The sequence below is a fragment of the Sander vitreus genome, chromosome 11, assembly GCF_031162955.1.
Source record: "Sander vitreus isolate 19-12246 chromosome 11, sanVit1, whole genome shotgun sequence".
Taxonomy (NCBI): domain Eukaryota; kingdom Metazoa; phylum Chordata; class Actinopteri; order Perciformes; family Percidae; genus Sander; species Sander vitreus.
The window spans coordinates 22276899-22299108 of record NC_135865.1 but is presented as its reverse complement, the minus strand read 5'-3'; the positions used below and the strand labels follow the sequence as shown (position 1 = coordinate 22299108).

Below are 22210 nucleotides of genomic sequence, written 5' to 3'. Positions count from 1 at the left end.
TTGTACCTCAGGAAGTTGAGTCGTTCCTGCACTTCCTGTACATGGCTGTAGCGGCTTCCTGGTCTGACCGTCTGGGGGTCAAACTCAGCTTGTTCTTCTGTAAAAGCACACATACAACTAGTCAGGCTGCAGACAGTGCAGATCCTTGATCCAACTGCTGTACCTATGAAAATAAAATGTCCGACTAACACAGGGTGCCATTTCTGGCCCCAACAACATACCTTTGGAGAACTGCCTCATGGTCTCCATGTAGGCCGAGAGGTTCTCAGCCACCAGCGTGACCAGAGCATGGTTGTGCTGTAGTTGGTTGATCAGGTCATGGCGGTAAAACACATGAGGACTTCTCTGGGTTTGACTAAAGAGAGAACAGCAGGAGGAGTGGAGGTTGTAAGGGGGACAAAAACAGAAATCCACTGAGGAAGCAAGGGAGAGTATCAAACTAAGTGAGAATTAATCTGACATGATGTACTTTTAGTAACACAATTTCTGATTGAAAAAACATAGCATGACTTTTTCATTGTTTCTATCAGGGACATAAAGAAAGCAGCGTTGGGTGTATTTGTGTATGTGTGTGTGTGTGTGTGTGTGTGTGTGTGTGTGTGTGTGTCATAGAATAACCAGCAGAAGGAGTCATATCAATAAAGGTCATTTCCTGCCTTGTTTTCCACATAAACAATGTGTTTGGCTTGAAAACTAAAACTCAAGAACCAAATGAGCCTGACACCCATGATTCAGTTTTGATAGCCAACATACTAAAAAGAGCCATATTGGAATCTGCAACACATTAAAATCAGTTTGAATTACCAATGCCAAATTGTTGTTAAAAAAAATTTAAATTTTTTTTACAATTATAAATATAATAATTATTATTAATCAGCAGTGGCTAGAGTACACTGAATAGAAAAACTACAATCTACACTAACACATTCCAGTGTTATTACATTTCTCAAGTAAAATATATATCTGCATATCAGATGCAGGGAAACAATATTAGCATACATTTAAATGGGTTCAAGGCATGAAATACCCCTGATATTGTGCATTAAGTGATTTGTGCTGACAGGAGCATCAGGAGGAATGGGGCTCCATCTCAAAGGACCTTTCATTTAGATGTATAACTATCAAGATTAAAGGACTATTCTGTGTATGCATTATGGCCTGTGTTCAGTACTGAGAAACGGCACAGAAATTCCAACCAAGGGCCTCATTATGCATACATAAGATGTCTGCTTTTTATAAATTATGATAAGCTTGCCTCATACATTTTTTGGAATTTACTTGCATTCAGTAACCACCCCTTATTTTTTTTAATCTAACCTGAAACTGAATTCAATATTTATAAACAAATCATTGCGTATAAAGATTTTTTTTAATTATATTGCTTAATAATTAAATCAAATGACAAAACGAATCATCTAAAGAAAACAAAAACACAAATATCTGTCATTATGATTTTTATATAACGCATATACACTCACCGGCCACTTCTTTAGGTACACTTTAACAATTAGGTACAAGATAATAATGTTCAGTTTTGATTGACTGAACTGGACTGCATTATACTGAGGTGTTCCTAATATTTTGTCCACCCCACGTACATACTAGAGGGGCAGAATATTAGAAACAGCTTTTAATATAAAGCATTCCAGTACAACATCACCACCCACTATGACCTCAATAACAAATATAAAGTAGAATTATTACCTCTCTGACAGGGTCAACTAAAACTGAAAAATTATAAGCTTCATAAAAGTAGAATTTATTGCATGGATGTTGTATTGGACCAGATTGTACAAGTGTACCTAATGAAGTGGCCGGTGACTGTGTATACATATCTTTATTAGACGGCTTGGTTGAGTACACAATTCTGATTGGTCAATTTTGCGGTCTGCCGTTTATGTAGAACAGACCATTGCTAAGTATAACAGACCGTTGCCATCGACCGAGTTTTGATCATAGACTCTGGCTAAAATCAATATTTGTACTCATACCGCTGATCAGCAGATCACAAAGGGAAATGGGGGACGGAGGAAACGTGGATCGCTAACAGTGCTAATGGCTACAGTGCAAAACGAAGCATTAGGTAGCTCCGTGGTTATCTCACTCACCGGGGCAACCTGGCTTCCGCCTGAGAGCCGTGCTAATCAGCAGTAAAGTTAACCTGTCCTGACTGGGACGCAGGCGTCATCAGTGTGTAACTTCTGTACGAGTAGCCGTGTAAAAAGCAGGATAATGTAGAGCAAGGCGATCATTATTGTGAATTGAACCCCTTCGGGCTGATTCAAGATCCCTCTGCATTGAGTCGGGGTCCTGCATCACCCGGTCGGGGTTGTAATTCACAATAATGACCGGCTCGCGCTAAATTATCCCTTACATATTATGATTGTGACCACAGATTTTAGTCCTATTGATCAATGATTTATGTTTCTCTTTAGGCCTCATTTTCAAATTCTTAAACCTAAGGTCAAGTGCGCCGAAGAATGTGATGGGTGAGCGTCTGGGTTGCCAAGGTTGCAAACAGCAAGAGCAGAGAAGATATAATTTAATGTTCCCCAGAGCCAACTGAAATCTAGAGCTCATTGGTTAGCCATTAGTCGGAATACAAGTATCTTGTTTGACTGAACCACACATGTGCAGGACTTTGAATAGGAGATTAGATGAGGAATCAGTCATTTGAGATGAAACCCAAGAAAGAATTGCTTAAGCGGATTCATGACAGAGATTTACATTTTATATAGTGTGTGTATATATATATATATATATATCATAAACATGTCAAAGAGAAAGTTAGACTTGACGTGAAACAGAAATAGGTAGAACCCTGAAATTAGCACTCAACTTACCCCACTAAGTTCGTTTGTATGTTAATTGGCATTTTCATTTTCTTTCTGAAAAACAATAGGCATGTATACTACATGTTTTCTACATTGACTAGAAAAAAACACTACTTCAAATCAAAATAATTTACAATTAATTCTAAACAATATGAGTTCATATCATTCTTACAGTTCTTTCACAATTTACCATGGTAATGTTGAATTATTGCTTTGTAAGATAAATGTACAATATCTCCTTTTTAACTACTACATCTCCCTGACATCTTAAATTCCTTATAACATGATTCACTGACAGAACAAAGTCTGCATTATGTTGAACCTACGCTTTTTATCAACATATATAGCAAATAGGCCTTTTTCATTGAAGACATTTTGACATGTCATAGTAGAAAAAGCACAGGTGTATCTGTTTTCCGGTCCCGGTATTGTACCAATAACATTGTTAATGTTATTAGTAACAACTGTGCTTTTCCTAGTTCTACGAATCAAAATGTCTGCTGTGAAAAAGGCCTATGACTTTAAAAACATATTCATGTAAACACAAACTAACTTTTAATATTTACTGAACATTTGTTGACAAACTAGCTACCAGACTAGACAGATAACTAGCTAGTCAGCTGTAGACAGAAATGGGCATTTGTATTGGTTGATTAGGCACATGCTTTTTAACATTCTCCAGCGCCATCTTTCAACTGCAGTTACAGCATTAACTGTGTTGCAGTATAACAAAGCAAACACAGTAAATGTACCATTCAGCTCCTTTCAGTGTACTGAAAAGACGTGAGCATCCCTTGCCTCAAACCATCCTAACTAGGGCTGAATGATATAAGAATCCAATTGTGATTTTTTTTTTTTTTAAAAACCTGTAATGCTTGATTTAAGGGGCCCACAAACAGTGGGACATGTTTTAAGAACATACCGACAGTCAAAATCAGTTGGGAGCTAAATTTGTTTTACTGAGATATTTTTAATAGCCCTGTTGGTCAGCACTGATGGTTAATGAGTGCACTAGGGTGAGTTGCAGGGGATAACTCTGATGTCATCTCGCAATGATACGACACTAAACTGCAGGGCCCTTTACTATCTTGGGTACTAAGCAGAAGAGTTGACATGCCGCAGTTTGTGTGCAAACGTGAGGAGAATGACAGAAATGTCAGCTGGTCAAAATGAATGTTAAAATGAAGTGTCTTGTTGCTTTTCTTATGAGTGTTCATGCATTATGTGTAAAATACATATGAATAATTCAGAATAAAACAATTGAAGACTATATTGAAAATAACACTTCTTACTTGCCGACCTTAGAATCATACTGTATATGTTCCTGTAATATTAAATAGATTTTTACCATGACCTTACCTAAGGTTTTGAGGGGCTTCTCCAAAGAGGCTACAGATTTCTCTTATTTGCTTCAGGGCAGGGATCACCCATTTGTCATTGGTTCGTAGCTCCTCTATGAAGCGATCTATCCACTGAATCTTCTGTGTGTCTCTGTCCTATGAGTGAAAAATCAAACATCCTCAGTATTTTTTTTAAATTAGCCCTCCATCTGTTATTTTGCCTATAAAACCGTAAAACACATTCACCAACATGTACCTGTGAACAACTGTAATCTAATATTTTGATGTGAGCACTAAGAGCCTGGTCCATGATGTCTACAGGCACATCATCGCTGTGTGCCAGGTTCCACAGCAGGTTGAGGACCTTGTGGGCCATCACCCCATCTTTATCATCCTCAGCCAAGCGCCGGATAAGTTCCAGCAGTTTTTCACGCTGCTTCTTGCTGGCATTGGTCCAGCTTGACTGCACAAGAGGAACAACCAAGTCCAGAGGTTAAGGCAGGGCATACAAGAGCATGTTGTTGTGATGCAACAATTCAACTGTAATGTGATTAAGCAAGAACCAAATGAAAAGATACAGTATATTCTATACAAAACCCCTTAATTTATTAATACAACTCTTACTAACCTTGAAACAGTCAAAAAGGTGATCGAGCTGCTCAGGTGAGAAGTCCCATGCCAGCTTGGCCAGGAGGTCATGAACATTCTTCACAATGGCCTCATGCTTACCAGCCTGCAGATACACAACAACCAGACAGTTGGGTTAACAAAATGCTTTTAACGTCCAACACCAGACGTCTCAGCAGTGGCTGGGATATGCTGCAGTTGCAATGTGGACAAGTAGCAATTGACAGCCAGTACTTTTTGCAGCAGCCAACTTTTTGTTTGGGAGGAACAACTGCAGTTATGTTTCAGTTACAGAAAAGAGAGCCATTATTTGTACTAGGGCTAGACCCAAATATTCAACTATTTGGATATTCATTTGTTGGGTATGTATTCGTATTTCAATTTTGGGATTCAGATATCCCTTTTTTTTTTCAATACTGTAGAATAACAGAACCCATAAAAATGAATAACTTTTATTAAACCGAAAGACAAATGTTGGAGCACAGCGTTTCCATTTCCGCTCAGTGTGAGAGTCGACTCAGCAGTCCGCTAACTTGCTCTCATTATCAATATTAGCTGCTCTCTTTCAAAAATGTGTGGGGCTAAAAAAAGTTGAAGCTGAAATTCACCGGGGTATTCTGTCAGGATAAAGCTCTACATTATTTTTGTAATGTAGCATTAGGTAAATACAGAACTATAGAAAAACAAACATTTGCTGGCTTAGCTTGCTTTGTGTCATGTTATTAGAAATATACTACATGAGTGAATCTTTTGGTTTTGTCACGTTATAGACTAAACAATTATTCATGAGAATAATACTAAAAATATTGTTGGTTGCAGTGTACCTGTGCCGCCCAGATGTTGTCCAGATCCTGCATTGTAAGAGCTTTTTCTTTGATAACGAAACGAAGGATCTTCTCCAGCTTCTCTACGTACTGCGGCTGGTGCAAACTGTCCCTCAGCACAATGGACAGAATGTGGTTCTGCTGGATCCACTCCTGACGTAGGACAAGAAGACACAGAGTGAATCGGATTTTAGATACAGAGAAATATTTGATGCACAGTACCAAAGTCAAGAGCTGAGCCTACCGCCATGCGCTCTGCAGTCAGCCACTCCTCCTCTTCAGGGTTATGCCGATGAGTGTAGTAGGACACACTGGAGATCACCTTGTTAACTTCATTTAGTGCATTCATTTTGCCGTTAAAAGAAGAAATTTGCAATAACCTGGTGATAAGAATTGAGAATTTATTTAACATTAAATCATATTGCACTCAAATTTGAAAGAAAATGCTTACTTTGGTGATAAGAACTGACAAAGACTCAGCTCTTTTAAAACTCACCTAAGAATCATTTTTAATCTAAAAATCTCTAAATTCTTCACGGTCTCCTCCTGCCCTGGTACACGAGAAGCCAGATTCTTCAGAGACTTGATTATCATGGACAGTGCGTCGTTTTTGGCTTCATTCTTGGCCTCTTTCTTTAGCTCCTCATCTGTAAGATTCTCTAGAAACTGGGGAACCATTTCGATGACTGGAAGGAAGTACTTCTTTACCGTGTGCAATGTGAGGAACTCGTAACACTGGCCAAAAGGCCTGTAATGCAGAGAACGCAAAATTAGCTCACACAAACTTGTAAGAACATTAGAGCAAATGAAATGTTAAGGAAAGCCCATCGACATTATGTAGCCTCACTTGATAAGTGCAGCGATGATCTGGACGTTCAGTGCTTGGCCGCTCATGAAGCGATCGTGCAACATTTGAAACCCGTTTAACGTGCCAAATTTGTTTATTAAGTCCACCAACCAGCCCTGTGGATTATAAAAATAGAGAGAAAACACATTGAAGAAGTTGCCTTTAATCTGTTGACTGAGGGATGGTTTCACAAATTGTGTTGAAGAGATTTCAGGTTGGGATTATAACAGACATTTACTCAACAAAATGAACTAATTTCCAGATTTTTCCCTACAGCTAAGTTCACAATTACAAGTTTGAAAAACTATATTTTCATGCATTATCTTCTTCTCGAATCTCATTTGAGAAAGAGATCCAAGGCATCGAGTAAGAGACACAGTATTAAAGGGGAACTGGGAGAGACTTCAAACAGCTTTTTTCCCCAACAAGAAATTTGACTGCTGCGTTTTAGCCACTAAATAACTTTAAGCTAAAAAAATAAATAATAATACAACATTAGCATATCTGACTTAATAGTTGCACAGTGGAGCCCTAAGTAGTCCTGGGCCCCCTGCCAACAGAGGCAGACAGGCAAGCAGCACTGCAGTACTATTCACTGACCCCATGCCCACGCTGTATTCATCACTTTTCACTGTAAAATTACTATTCTCTGGTGTATCCACCTTCTCTTTTATACAATCTTCTTTCTGACACAAGGACTAAGTGGCTTCTAGACAGTGAGTTCCATATTTTTCAATATCAGGCTACTCCAGAGAGGGATTCTCTTCATTTCGTAAGGGCCCTTAGGGTAAGGCTAAGGCTCACTATATGTCTGGGGGGGGGGAAGGAGGAGGAGGAGGCGGCTGACTGACTGTTCTCTGGAGGAAGAAACGGCCTGTTTTCTGCATGACAGTTCCTGACAAAATTATTTATAATTGTATACACACCTAAACATTTATCATATAAAAGAAATAAGTGTATTAAAAGTGTAATAAAAGTACAATCTAAAGCTGTTGCAGGGCGAATGGGTCAGCAAAACCTGGCCAGTTGAAAGAAGAAGGATGAAAGACTCTATAATGAGCCTCATAATTTTATTAAAAAAGGTAATATGTTCGTATTTGGCTAACTGTTGCGGTGGTGATTCACCTTAGGAGAGCGTGGGTCTGGTGGTCGGGCAAAGAGCTCATCGTCAGCCAGCTGTGCTCCAGCAGGGACAGTCTCAGAGGGCCGTGTGCCATTGTAGATGTGGAACTTGCAGTGAGGGTTGGTGGCCATGGCCAGCAGCTCCAATAGAGGGAACCAGTCCTGAGAGAGCTTGGCCACACACAGCTCCACCAACCGGTGTGTGTTATTGATGATACATCTCTGTGAAACAAGGTTTGTGGACAGAAAAAAAAAAACAGCGGCATATCAACAATTAGACTACGAAAGACAGAGGAAAAAAAGGGCGGGCGAGGAAGAGAATTTCAAGTCTAACAGGAAAATGTCCTTTCTCAGAAATGCTGCCATCTAGGGCTGAAACGATTCCTCGAATACAAAAAAATCCTCGATGCAAAATGATTTGCCTCGAAGCTTCGTTAAATCAATGTTACCAACGTTGTATTGCTGACGGACGGTGTTTCCACATGGGTCATTATTATTGCCGCACACCAGACGCTGCTCAGTCTGCTGGCGACACATGCCAGAGCGTAAATAGTGAGGGGCTAAGAGAAGAGACAGGCTGGAGAAAACGACAGGAAGTGTCCAAGTTTGGAATCAGATCAAACGTAATTAAAACGAGAACTCTGTACAGTGGGTCTACTGAAAAACCGAACTAGCTTACCACAATAATAGCACGACGTCAATGCTTCTGCATCTCAACAGAAAACATTTCTCATCCATTCCACGAAGCGGACCCGACAAAAGTAAATCACGGAGTTGTATGGACGATGAAACTACACCAAACACAACAACTACCAAAAACAAAGACAAGAAAATACGTAGCAGTGACCACAATTTGCTCTAAAGAGCCGACTTGTTGACTATCCCTTCGGAGAAACAGCCGATTGTTGCGCACCACTCTCTCTCACTCTTCACGGAGAAACAGCTGATCAACGATCTACTAGCATAAGTGTAACAGAGCTGTGTGACATTGTAATTAAATATATAAATACAAATAGGTTTAGTATAACTAATATTTACATATACTTATATTTACATATAGGCCTATATACAGATCAGTCTCAGGATGAAACTTGTAGTTCTAAAAGTTAAGTTGCACAACTTAAGGTCATGTTTATGTATGTTTAATGTAGGCGGTGTGTGAGGTTGATGTCATTTCAGAAAATGTTTTCTTTAAAAATTTTACAATGTAATATGGCACTTAAATGCACTTCATATGTTTAGTTTTTGGAGAGATGATATTGTAAGCAATGTAGGCAACACAAATGTTGCTTTTTCCGAAAATGTAACCAAACTATTGTTTATTATTGCTCTTCAATAAAACAAAAGTATTTCTTATCCGATTACTCGATGGAATAATCGGTAGAATACTCAATTACTAAAATAATCGATAGCTGCGGCCCTACTGCCATCCACTTCTGGTTTAGTAACAATACTCTTGCATTTTGACCTGAAAATCCAGTGTTTTCCCACACAGGCTTTGCTTGGGTGGTCCAAGTATATTTTGACTTATTACAACAAAAATGTTCATAAATACAGTTTGACATCATCTAATGAATCCCAACACCCATTCCACAACAGTGTACATATGTCACCTGTTCATCTTGCCAAACAAACAGAATTACAGAACCATTGTTTCTTGATGTGATTAGAAAAAAAAGTTAACTACATTAAGTCAATTCCAACCACAACAGCTGTGGACTGGTGACTGCAATATCACCAAAATTATGCACTGTGTAAAAACATATGAGTTAGCATAGTAGCCTGTAACTCAGCTAATGTCTGAATCTTCTCTTATTGTAAGCTTTTATTTCCTGGATCTACTCTTCTGCAGCCATTAAAGTTGATTTCAGAGGCCCAGTATGCTAAAAACAGTTTAAGAAAGGGTGGAAGCTCTGCTGAAAATATGTTACCACAATAGATCTTTCCTTATAATACAATAAAGATATTTGGCACAGTATAATACATTTATATTTAATGTGTTTTTGCACAAATAACAAAAAGATCAGTCATATGCCATGACCTAAAACAAACACCTTAGGGCTTTACCCAAAAAATAAGTTTAAACTGATTCAACAGTGTGGGTCCACACTTCAAACTATTATGTGCTATTAGTTAGCGTTCTTGTTTATAAAAATCGAATGTTATAACTGATACCTTAACAGTAATACAATGTACCTGGAAATATGAGAAATACTATATTATTCATGGCTTCTGCCCAGTTACTCTGCAGTCAAGCGAGCATTAATAGGAGAGCTGCTACAGACTTAACTCCGAAAATAGACTACCTGCCAAGTCCAATGTTTTACTAACATTTTGGTGCAATTACTGGAATTTCACATCATTAACATTTTTTAAGTGAAAACTTCAGATTTCCACATAAACAAATAAAAACTGTGCCTGCTAATTATATCATTAATAAAATGACAATTCGCTGCCCCTTCTGCATGGCTCCTGACTGGTTCAAAGATCTGAAGGAGCCAGATATCAATTGTAAAGTCAAGTCATTTACAAGAATCTGGTTGCACCCTAAACATTTGAGTGTAATGAGAATAATCGGAGCAGCTGTGGATCATAAAAAGTAAGTGTTTCCTGTTTAACGGTATAAAATACTTTTTTTTTAATGTAGTCAACATTATTTCAGGGTAGAAGGAGAAAAAGTTGTTTTTGCTCATTTATGCCTTTGTTTGTCCCACTGGTTTATCATGAAAAGATTCCAGAGATCAATCTCCTTAATAGAACACAACAGCCAGCAACAGCCACTTCTAACAAAAAGACCATTGAATTGCTTCGGTCGTTGCCTCTTTTACTCAGCTCTAAGAAAACCAAAAGGAAATCTCAATTTATAGGCAGGTCTGAACAATGCATGCATCTAGTGAGATAAGTGAAAGGATGTCAAAGAATAAATAAAGCTAGGGTGACTATGCTGCTGAGTCATGCCACCTGACAATAATATAGATTGTTGTCAACCTTTCATAACACATTTGATCCCTCCTATTTAAACCAGTACGAAGTAGTCATTTTCTGCAAGAACCATAGACTGTATAATATTAATGGACAACGCATCCGGTTCGGCGAAGTGCTGCAAATGCAGAAGTGCCTTAAACCTCCATTCAATCTGAATTCCAGTAGGGGGCGACACGTGCGGTTGCAAAAGGAGCACAAAAGAACAGTCAGTGACATTAAAGAATGGCTTGTTTATTGCTAAGGCCATATGGTCAAATTTAAATGATTTATTTAAAATGTCTTAACAGGAAAGTGATCCGAAACTAGGGAGAAATTACCAACATTTACAACCAAGATTACAGGTTTCCCTGATGTTAGGATGTAGCTATATGTAGCAGGCAATGTAATAACACTGCAGTAGTGTGCCTAAAGCAGATGACCATAGAAATCTAAGTGTGGGTTAAAATCAGAGCGGGGACAGTGGAAAATCAGAGGCGTTGGCTGACAGGGATTTATTTTTATTTGTATCGTTTACCTCATTATTTGAAGGTTATAATATGATAGTATTATATGAATATGAACATCCGGCATTGTAACATTGTAGATATGACAAAAAATACAGAAAAGCATAATAGGTCTCCTTTGACACAGATTTTTTGGCTTTAAGAAGCTATTTTTCAAAGTACCAAAATACATACAACAATAAAAACTCACATGAATCTCAAACTTCCAGCCACTGACCGCCTCGTCCGTCAGGATCTTTGTGAAGGAGATGGTCAGACCATCTCGGAAAAACCTCTGACATGCCTCACACTTAACATCCAGTCCTGCAAGGAAATACATCCCATTTAATACCACACAATTCATATAAAATGTGCTACAAAGTGAAATGAAAAGACACTAATGAACATGAAGAGCATGAAGGAGGTTACAAAGCCAAATGTAGATTCTCTGCAAATATTAGATAATTATATTTAATTATCGTTAATATATTTTTAAAGTAACAATATGTAACTTTAAAATGTTTCTGAAACTGTAACTTTTTAATCTGATGATCATAAATGACCTGTAAGACCAAACAAGATTAACAGTGTAAAGAACGCTATTTTGGTATTTTTTTATAAATGCCTTTGCCCTGGTCCGATTTTTTTTTACCCGACCATAATTGTATTTTACAAGTTTCCTGTTGTAGTTATTGCTGATATTTGGGCAGGACCATCACAGAAAAGAAGGAACTTAAACAAAGAAGAACTAAAAGCTAAAAGTGAAAGACAACATGTGAAAACCCGATTCAGTCAGGCTTTCAACAGAAGGAGACAATTACGGGATTGTAAATGATTCAAAACCATAACCGAATTGGCCCTTAGGTATGCAATATGTCCATTTCATTCATAAAATAACTTTACAATGCGCAATGTGGTTGTACGTCAGTAATCTACATTAAATTAAGTCCCCCTTCCATTTAGTACCCAGTTTTATTTCTTTTCAGTCCGTGTTTGTGTTGGCCTACTATTTTCTTTTCCTTTGTTCCCCTATACTTGTGTAAAGCGTCCTCAGGTTTCATATAATGTGCTATATTAATCAAAGTTATTATTACGTTGGTTGCTACAACAAACTCTTAATGCTTTGGCTCGTGACACCCGGTTTAGCTCACGATACATCCAAAGTAGGCTAAGTTACCGTATGCAACACTTGAAATGCAACGATGCATCTATAACGTATTCTCTTATTGTAAATGAATGATTTTCTGTCTAGGCAAAACATTCATAGCGACTATATGACCTCCCGGTAGCGCTAACTCAGTAAATCTACAGTGGGTAATAGCACCGTAAAGAAAAGACCTTAACTATAGCAGGTGTGGATAAAAACACTACAGTTTTTGTCCAAGGCGGCTGCTAGAATCAACACAAACTGAAAGTTCCAAATAGCCACTTTAAGACTAAATATAAGGACATTAAAGACAAGACTTTTGACATAATTTGGAAAGTTTTAAAATTGGGGCTACTTTTTGAGCCCTGTTCAGACAATACAACAAGATGGATTTCTGGAAATTGATCTCAGTCACACAACAAAACATATATTGACGAGATATTTTGGATTATTGAGTCGATCAGCCTGGATGTAATAGGCAGAGTAGGCCTGCAATTCTGGCACTGACCTGAGGTAGGTAGTTTTACATACATAATTAGTTCAGATAAAAGTAAAGGTCATGTATATTTGGTTCAGTACAGAGGGAAGTATCAGGTGGAAGAAGGCTTGATTTAGTGGTGAAATGTCAAGCTTCTCAAAAAGTTTAGCAATGTGCTGCTTTATTTAAATTAAAAATTGTTGGGCTTTGGACTGTTGGTTGAGCAAAACAAGCACAGAAGATTTCATAATGAAAATAACGATAGAAATTAATCACACAAACTATTTAGAATCCATTAATCATAAGCACAGCAGGTTTATTTTTGTTGGTTACGGTTTCTAAAATGTGAATATGTATTGCTATTCTCCGTTTCCTCTAATTGGAAATTAAATATATCTTTGTTTAATATATTACACTATTTTAGATCAAAGTAACAAAAAATACTATTTGAAAAAGACACATTGGGGTCTGGTAGTGGGCTGATAGACTTAATAATCAGCACTGCATGATTAGCCTTTACATTGCTTGACTGTGGGATGTGAATATCACAAACATTTCTATAGACATAAAAGAACATTCTGTATATTCCTACCTTTTTTACTCAGGTCAATAGCAGCTTCCAAAAGGACTTCTAACTCTCCTTTTGGCAAAACTGGAACGACCCAACGAGGCCTGGGAGAAGAAAAAAGAACGTGAATCAACAGAAAAACCTCCATGTGTGCAAGAAGCATGGATACTGCATGGTATATCTACATCAGTGTTTCCCACACAGACTAATTTGTGGCGGTGCACCACAGAATCAACAACGGCCGCCACATATTGCGTTTCGTTATTGATTTGAAAGCTATTTAAAAACACGCAGCGTATTCGTTCAGCTGCATTTCCTTTCCATGCGCTCCTTCCGTCTCTCTGTCACACACGTCTCTCGCACACACAGCCCCTCTCCTCCGTGCACACCGAGTCTGTCTCCATGAAAACGAGAGAAGATGGCTGGCGAAATTCACAAGTTCACGAAAGGTTGGTATCTCGTGAACACCTTTACACAATCAATCACTCATTAAAAAGTGCTATAAAAAACATTTTATATTCCAGGGCTCGACATTAAGGCTTGTCCAGGACAAGTGGATTTTTTTGTAGGGCAAGTGGAAGAGAAATTTACTTGGACAAGTTAAAACTCAGACAAAATAAAATGGCATGTTACTTCACGTTATGTGCCACTCATTAGCCTACGTCTATGTTACCGATTTTATTTTACAGATTTGAAACGAATACATTAACTAACGTTAGACTCAGCAGCAGCGGGTCAGCGGACCGCTAATGTTAGACCCAGCCCACTGTTCAGCTCATTCTCTGTAAGCGATGCAGCATAAAAGCACGGCGGAACCAGCAAGCCACCCAGCCGGTGTTAGTTGGCTAACTCCACCTTAACGTTACCCCGTCGCCACATCGCTCACAGAAAACGAGCCAAACACAGCTGTCACTCGTGGCGACAGCAATGCGCTTTGTGTGGATGAAGCATGAAGTTAAGTTGACTCATTAAGCGGCTGTCTCTCTGCCTCGTAACGTTACTACTCCACTGCTCGTTTGTCCGTCAGTTACTGTAAAACCTCAGCTCCGCGACTTGCCTGATTAAATATCAGCTAATAATCAACTAAAGTAGCTACACCTTTTAAAGGATCCCTTGGTAAATCAGTCTCTGCCAGGTAGAAAGTGAAAATGTAGAAAAAGAAAAAAAAGTTAACACCAACATTTCGTGGCAAAATCTACCGTTATGTCTACAAAATTATTTTAGATATAGTATAAGTTCAAGTCACCACTACCTCTGGTGATGCACACCGGTGTACAGTGTGCAACGTATTAGTAGTCTGGAGTCTGGAGATCCTTTGTTCTTGTTGAAGGGGAAATCTATTCTTGGGACACATTTGTTTTTACTGTTTCAACTGAATTGTATTAATGTTGACAGTGTTTGGATGCTTTCAACGGTTTGTTTGAATTCTGCATTAGCAAAACATACAAAACATTTTTTTTTATAAAATGATAAATCTTTACCCGGACAAGTGACTTTTGTGCGTGGACAAGTGAAACGGAAATGCACTTGTCCTTTGGACAAGTGCCTCAAAAACTTTGACAATAATATGTACTTGGCAATAAAACCCTTTCTGATTCTGTGTGTGTGTGTGTGTGTGTGTGTTTCACACACACACACACACACACACACACACACACACACACAGCTGCAGCGATGGCCCAAGGGAGCAAGAGCAGCTCCTCTGCTCTGCTGATGATGTTGTGTGGATGCAGCGCTGCAGAGCCGTTTGTCTCTCACTGCTGGATGGGTTAGGTAGTGACAATTTTTCGAGACTCCTGCGGGTCACGGTATTCCCAATCAACAAACGGATTGTGAGTTTTTGAAAATAATCTAATTGAGATTTTTTTTCAAAAATATTGCAATTGCGATTCAATATGCAATTATTTTTTAAGCTCTTTGTCTTCTGTATTATTCAACAAAGACAAGCAATAAATCATTGTATAGTATGAACAATACAAGATTAGATAGACTGTTCTTTCCTGGAGGCCAGGCCTGGATGTGATGATGAAATTAGGTGATGCATGAATTCATATGAATGACATCTTTTATTTAACTACTTCAGTCACAGTAGTATACTGAGCACTGACCAAGCCTGGTGTAAACATTCATATGAAAGTCAGAAACAAATCACACAAACTAAAGTGCAGATTGCAGAAATATAAAAACAAATATGTGGCTTTACCACACTTAGTAGTATTCACATTTAATTATAATTTACTGTAATAAACATATGTAAACATGTGGATTGCACTTTTTAAACACTGTCTTTGAACTTTACTAGACAGTTAGATAAGTAAAAATATAGTATATACAGTATATACAACGGTGTATTTTTTTCATTCTTTATTCTTGTCGTGGGATTAACTGTACTAATAAAACCGGTGAAACAACGCAGCCACACTGCTCTGAAAGCTCCCCGAACGTCATTCATCAGAGTCTGGTTGTTACCCCTCTCCTCCACTCCATATCTTTATAACGGAGCTAGCTAACTGGAGCTAACCACTAATCAGAGCAAATCTTTGCTAACCGAGCCTTCAGTTCTGCGTGCCTGTATCCATTAACTGCATGTATGGACTCGAGCACGAATAAAACTCTTCATTTTATTAAAATGGCTGTAAAAGTTTTAAACTACAACTCAGAGTTATTTGAATGACAGAAATCTGCTCAAGGTACGGCGTAGCATTAACGTGCTAAGTTGATGCTTTCTCTGCAGGTGCAGACTGATTTGCTCTGTCGAGTCACGTGACCAAACGTAGCCTTTGCGATTAGGAAATCGCGTCTTAACATATCGCGATATTATCGCAAATGCAATTAGCAAAAACATGTTTTATTTATTCTCCGGCTCCGTCCCGCTCCCGTTAATTTCTATGCTTTATCCGTCCCAAACACGTTACCGACAGTGAAATTTACTCCCGTATGGCGGGACTCCCACGGGAGTCCCGAAACATTGTCACCCTCTAGCCTGCACCTTCACATGCTGCATCCCCCCCCTCCCCTTCACCATCAACTCACAGCGCCTGTTGCTGATTGGCTGGAAAAGTGTTTTGTGGCTCGTGAACTTCGGTTTGTTTTGCATTTACACAGCCAGGGCTGTGTATTAACACCGGAATTTTTTTTCAGCGCACACAGAATATAGAGAGCTAAGAATTTTTATTTATTTTTTTTACAAATAAAAAACTGAAAAGTGTGGCGTGCTAAAGTATTCAGCCCCCTTTACTCTGATACCCCTAAATAAAATCCAGTGCAACCAATTGCCTTCAGAAGTCACCTAATTAGTAAATAGAGTCCACCTGTGTGTAATCTAATCTCAGTATAAATACAGCTGTTCTGTGAAGGCCTCAGAGGTTTGTTAGAGTGAACAAACCGCATCATGAAGCCCAAGGAACATACCAGACAGGTCAGGGATAAAGTTGTGGAGAAGTTTAAAGCAGGGTTAGGTTATAAAAAAATATCCCAAGCTTTGAACATCTCACGGAGCACTGTTCAATCCATCATCCGGAAATGGAAAGAGCATGGCACAACTGCAAACCTACCAAGACATGGCCGTCCACCTAAATAGACAGGCCGGGAAAGGAGAGCATTGATTAGAGAAGCAGCCAAGAGGCCCATGGTAACTCTGGAGGAGCTGTAGAGATCCACAGCTCAGGTGGAAGAATCTATCCAAAGGACAACTAGCCTATTAGTCGTGCACTCCACAAATCGGGCCTTTATGGAAGAGTGACAAGAAGAAAGCCATTGTTTAAACAAAGCCATAAGAAGTCCCGTTTGCAGTTTGCCACAAGCCACGTGGGGGACACCGCAAACAAGTGGAGGAAGGTGCTCTGGTCAGATGAGACCAAAATTGAAGTTTTTGGCCTAAATGCAAAACGCTCTGTGTGGCAGAAAACTAACACTGCACATCACCCTGAACACCCTGAATACTTTTGCAAGCCTCTATAATTGGTATATTGTCTGTTTGTCATGATTAAATACAAACGGTAATTTTAGGAAGTGCCACTTTACAAGCAAACTCACTTAAAAGACACCCTGTAGCGTTTTTGACCACTTATAGCACTAAGCAATATTTCTATGCACTTTTGTATCTTGTGTGCTGAATTAGGGGTGGCTGAGGATGAAGCATGCTCTGTGTAAGCATGTGAGAAAATACCTGTTGATCATATCATCCAGCTTGGCTAGGTCAGTGTGAGGGAAGGCGGGCTCCTCCTCTTCCAGCTGAGGGGGGCCATCCCCCTGGCCCTGCTCATCTGGTGGGCTTACTGGAGAGTTCTCATTAGATGAGTTCGGAGAGGATGTCTAAAAAAAACCAGACAATCAAAATCATACAATGAAGAATTGATGTGAAGAATTTCATGTTTGGCTTACGGGTGAATATACGCAACAGCCATGTTGTTGTTCATCCTCTGATGTTTTAATTGCTAGTGATTGGTTTTCTTTTTTGACAGCATGACAGTGCCAGGAAACACAGGGTGAGATAGGGGGTGATGACAGGTTCCTGGCTGGATGTCGTGGTAACATGGCATGTGTATTAAACCATTAAACCACCAGAATGCCTCGAGGTGATCCGTTTTGATTTTGTGTCTATTAACATATGGATAATGAAACATGACATGGCCATAAATTAAAAAACAAACAAAAAAACAACAGCATTATTTTGGAGGTGTGAAGAAATGCTGAAATAGTGGCAAAGCCCCCATTTTTCAAGATATAGCTTTGTCCGTTAGCTCACTGTCATCAGGGTTTCTGCTATATACACTTAACAGCGGCGCTGCAATTATAGCAGTTTTTCAGGCAAGCAGACAAACAGTGACAAAAGCCTCGACATGAAAACCACACTCACCCGGGGCCCGTGAAATATGACAGTTACAGTATATTGAAAAATAGCGTTATGGACACTGAATTTGATGAATTTACTGTTTATCAAACCCCAGATGAGATAAGAAGCTAAAAACATTGTTAATGTTCCCTCAGCATTCTGTTTTGTTGCTAAACTGTGTGTAAAATGAGGGGTGACGTTAAATCACCTGTTTTAGGTATCCTAGGGTACCACCTATTTGCTGGGTTTTTCGGATGTAACGGTAATTAACGTTAGCAAATAAGCCCACTAACGGCGACGTTATTGTTCATATTTTGGCACAATGTTTAGTAATGACAGTAGAAGTGTCAGTGAGTGAAAATGTGATATGAAATGCACATCACTAAATGTGTTATGTATCTGGAATTGTTCATTAGCTGTGTGCGATATCTGTAAAGCTGACGACTCACAGTAGTAACATTAGGCTAAAGGTTTTGTTCTGAAAACTTTCTGTGAGAAAGGACAGAGAACGGACACTTACATTATATCCTGGAATGTATCCGTAAGACATATGATGCTTTTCAGAAACGTTTGCAAATAAAGCAAACCGTTTTTAAAAAAGCCAATACCAATCCATCCAAAAAGAATTCAATGCATCTGTCTGCCTTACTACATCCCTAGAAGGAGGATTGTATTTTACTAATGTCAATGTTTTCTTGCATAAATGAATCAAAATCTGAAGCAAAACAACCAAACAGACTTTGGTTGAATATTCCTTTTAAAAGTGCAAAGGAACTGACTTTTTGACATCCAAAGCAAAAGTGGAACTTTACTACCTGTTTCTATGGTACCATATACCAATAGAAAGGCAAGGCCCATTTCTTGTATGGGGGTAGGGTTTCTATTGTTGTGGTCACTAAGTGTACATGCATGTGGGCATAAAGAAGCAGGTGTCTCTCCTGAAAGGCCTTTAAACAAGGCCATTCAACCTCCTACACTGATAGTATTTGGCATACAGAGCAATGCTCTTTTTGTCCTTATCTACCCAGAGGAAACAAAAACCGAGGGCTGACATGGTTGTGTTAAAAGTATAAACGTGTTAGTATGTGGGTGTATCCATGTTACGGTGCTGTCAAATAGAATATTTTGGAAAGAAGAGTGTTTGAGAAACATAGGCAACAATGTGCATCAATGAATGTGCATTTTAGCACCAATGTGACCATTTGGGCTGCACGATATGAGGAAAATATGCAATAACATTGTTGAATATCCCAATAACAATATTACTTGGGATAAATAGACATTTTACAATGTACTCAGTTATGCCTTTTTGCAGCTTTTAGTTTACTGCTAAAATACAACAAATTGCTTGCTGAATTAAACAAATTTAACATTGAACTGGACAGAAAAGGTTACATAAAAACTGATAGTTACATTTTAAAGTTCAGTTTTCTACTGATACTCTTTCAACTAACTTAAAATTTTTTTTACTGTGTAGCCCTAGTGACCAATCCCGTTTCTAATCTAACGAGTGTGTATGAACATCAGTGGTGGTGTGAGCAGATGTGTATGAAAATGTAAAAGAGGGATACGCATGGTTAAGGGAGATGCATACGGTAACTGAGAAACATGAAATGTGGGGGTGTGTGGTGAAGGCTCCTTCTGCTTGGCTGACCTACATAGGCAGCTTGCCTCTCACTACAGCTCATCTCTAACCAACACACACACACCTCTGTTCATTGATGCCTCGCCTTTCACTGCCTTTCTCCCTCTTTCTCCCTCCCTCCTCCCCTCCCTTTTCGTCCCCTTGGGCATCTGTATGTGGTTTAGGTACGAGCATTATCTGTTAAAAAAAAACTGCTGAAGCATCTGGACTAACAAAGTGGGATATCAAAAACACTCTGTTCCTTCTCCCTTCCCAGGTTAACTTAAATACATGTGTCTACCATTGGAAAGGAAGTGCAATGCATAGTCATATTATGCTTATTTTCAGGTTCATAATTGTATTTAGGTTATATCAGAATAGGTTTACATGGTTTAATTTTCAAAAAAAAAAACACTATTTTTGTTGTACTGCACATTGCTGTAGCTCCTCTTTTCACCCTGTGTGTTGAGCTCTCTGTTTTAGCTACAGAGTGAGGGATCTCACTTCTGTTCAATCTTTGTTGGGAGTCACACTGAAGGTACTGCGCGTACCTACCGTAGGTCAGCACTACAAACCAGTCAGAAGCAGAGTATGAGGGCGTGCCACGCTAGCAGCTAGGCCAGCATAACATGTATTACAAAGTGACGTACGTTTGAGATGATAAGTCCCTTTAGGGTGGACTTTGGGCTTTTTCACTTTGTAAACCTATTACATGCACAAAAAAGATATATAACACAATAAAGGAAAGGGAAAAAGCATAATATGAGCACTTTAAAACAAATAGAAAACGGAGTTGGATGAAACCAGTTGCCAGCCAGCCAAAAGGAGACAGGAAGAAAAATATTTAACATGTAGGACAAAATAGGGCGAGTGTAGTGAAAGACATTAAGGAAAGGTCTATGTTGAGTATTAGTTAGAAGGATGACACTGACCTGGTTCTGTGGCAGGGGGGGTTGGCTCTGAGCATCAGGTGCCTGGCCCTGGCCCTGGCCCTGACTGTCATTGCCTCCCACCGGAGAGCCACGCGTGGTGGCTGTCATGCTCGCCACAGGGCAGATCTTGGCAATCTTGGCCTCTTAGGGAGCGCTGGCCAGGAGGGAAATCACAGCCACCTCAGCTGTAGAGCAGAGGGAAGAGAGCCCGAACACACGAGAGAGGGACACAAGCACCTGGAGATCTGGATGTGCCGCTGAGACCATTGCATAACCTGCAACAGGAAAGAGGGTTAAAGGTCAGACTTTTCAACAGGCTGGTTAAGTTACTTATAATGCATGAGCCAAATACACCAGGTGGGTATTCTTGTACTAAAATGACCATCTTCATCAACTTGTTCTTAATTTGGATGTGCTTTGTAGTTAACTACTTTTTTGTCGCTAACTACTTTTTTGTCGCAAGCTTCATCACAAAAGTTCTGTGCTTAGTGACCAACTAGATGTGTTATGAATTAGGATGCTCCAGCAAGGCTTTGGAGGGCCGATACAGATCACTGATTAAATTAGATTCAGAATATCCAGCACCAATCACTAATGACTTATTCCTGACTCATATCTTAATTACAACTAACAAAGTCAGCCACTGCACCATCTTAAAGTTACAGTTCTAGATAGGTCTCCCACACCTGCATGCTTTTTCTAAATTACAACCGAGAAGCTTCAAAGGTCAATTACAAACGATAATTTTTACATTTCTTTTAGACACCAAATTTGTCAACGAGGAGTCAAAACTGCAATGGCCAGTTCGCTACCAGCCCATGTAGCCTCATAATAATTATATAAATAATAATAAACAGCTCAGAAAATGACTCAGCTACACTGTGAACGTAATACTACAAAAGCCTAGTTTCATTTTAACTCTGAAACTCCGTTCCATCATGCCAACACTGGTCCCTCAACACTCGCTATGAACAAGCAAGCAGCCAGAGGATACAGCCTGCCTGAATCCATCTTAGGTCCTAACAGTCAACAGCACCATCTCAAATGTGTGCAAGGTCAGATATGAACATACAGCCTCAGGTGTGTATCGTGGCAATTGGAAAGCTGTGATGGATAGCGAAGGGAAAACACTATTTTACATACATTTTTACAGTTTTTATGACTGGGGTATTGAAAAACTCCTGACTTTTTCATTAGTAATGCATATTATCATTCAAATACTTTATCAGGCTACCTAGTCTACCAACTCTGTTTATTGCAACCCGTGTCTTATTTTTGTTGTTTTGGCCTTTATTTCATATTGATTTAATAAAGTTGTGCTTACTAAGTTATTTGATGAGAACAGGTGACATTGCTACATGCTACTAGCAGTATTTTTCCTGGCTCAGAATGAGCGTCAAAGACATCATTTCCTGCATTCTGATACATTTTTAGGCACCAATTTATGGTAAAGACAAGGAAAACACAAAATTCTGGTGGCAGGTAACAATTCAAAATATAAAATACAATGGAATATTAGGCAGTAAGGGGGCTTTCGCATCCGGGACCTGAGCCTACTACACTTGA

At 39.1% G+C, this 22210-nt stretch overlaps 1 protein-coding gene across 6 annotated transcripts in view; it reads right to left on the bottom strand.

The window, feature by feature from the left end:
• usp9 (ubiquitin specific peptidase 9) overlaps positions 1-22210 on the bottom strand; it is a 47957-nt gene that overhangs the window by 21823 nt on the left and 3924 nt on the right. For 4 of the 6 annotated variants that reach the window (XM_078262361.1, XM_078262364.1, XM_078262363.1 and 1 more), the window contains exons 2-16: positions 20645-20919; positions 17423-17568; positions 13279-13358; positions 11273-11385; positions 7598-7816; positions 6473-6588; positions 6122-6373; positions 5870-6005; positions 5626-5778; positions 4803-4907; positions 4431-4637; positions 4194-4330; positions 2844-2888; positions 222-355; positions 7-97 (exon numbers count right to left, since the gene is read on the bottom strand). In XM_078262361.1, the coding sequence (XP_078118487.1) occupies positions 7-97; positions 222-355; positions 2844-2888; positions 4194-4330; positions 4431-4637; positions 4803-4907; positions 5626-5778; positions 5870-6005; positions 6122-6373; positions 6473-6588; positions 7598-7816; positions 11273-11385; positions 13279-13358; positions 17423-17568; positions 20645-20752 (2042 nt within the window). In that variant the 5' untranslated portion in view covers positions 20753-20919. The remainder of the gene's footprint in view (positions 1-6; positions 98-221; positions 356-2843; positions 2889-4193; positions 4331-4430; positions 4638-4802; positions 4908-5625; positions 5779-5869; positions 6006-6121; positions 6374-6472; positions 6589-7597; positions 7817-11272; positions 11386-13278; positions 13359-17422; positions 17569-20644; positions 20920-22210) is intronic. The other 2 variants (XM_078262365.1, XM_078262367.1) reach the window with 1 other exon arrangement.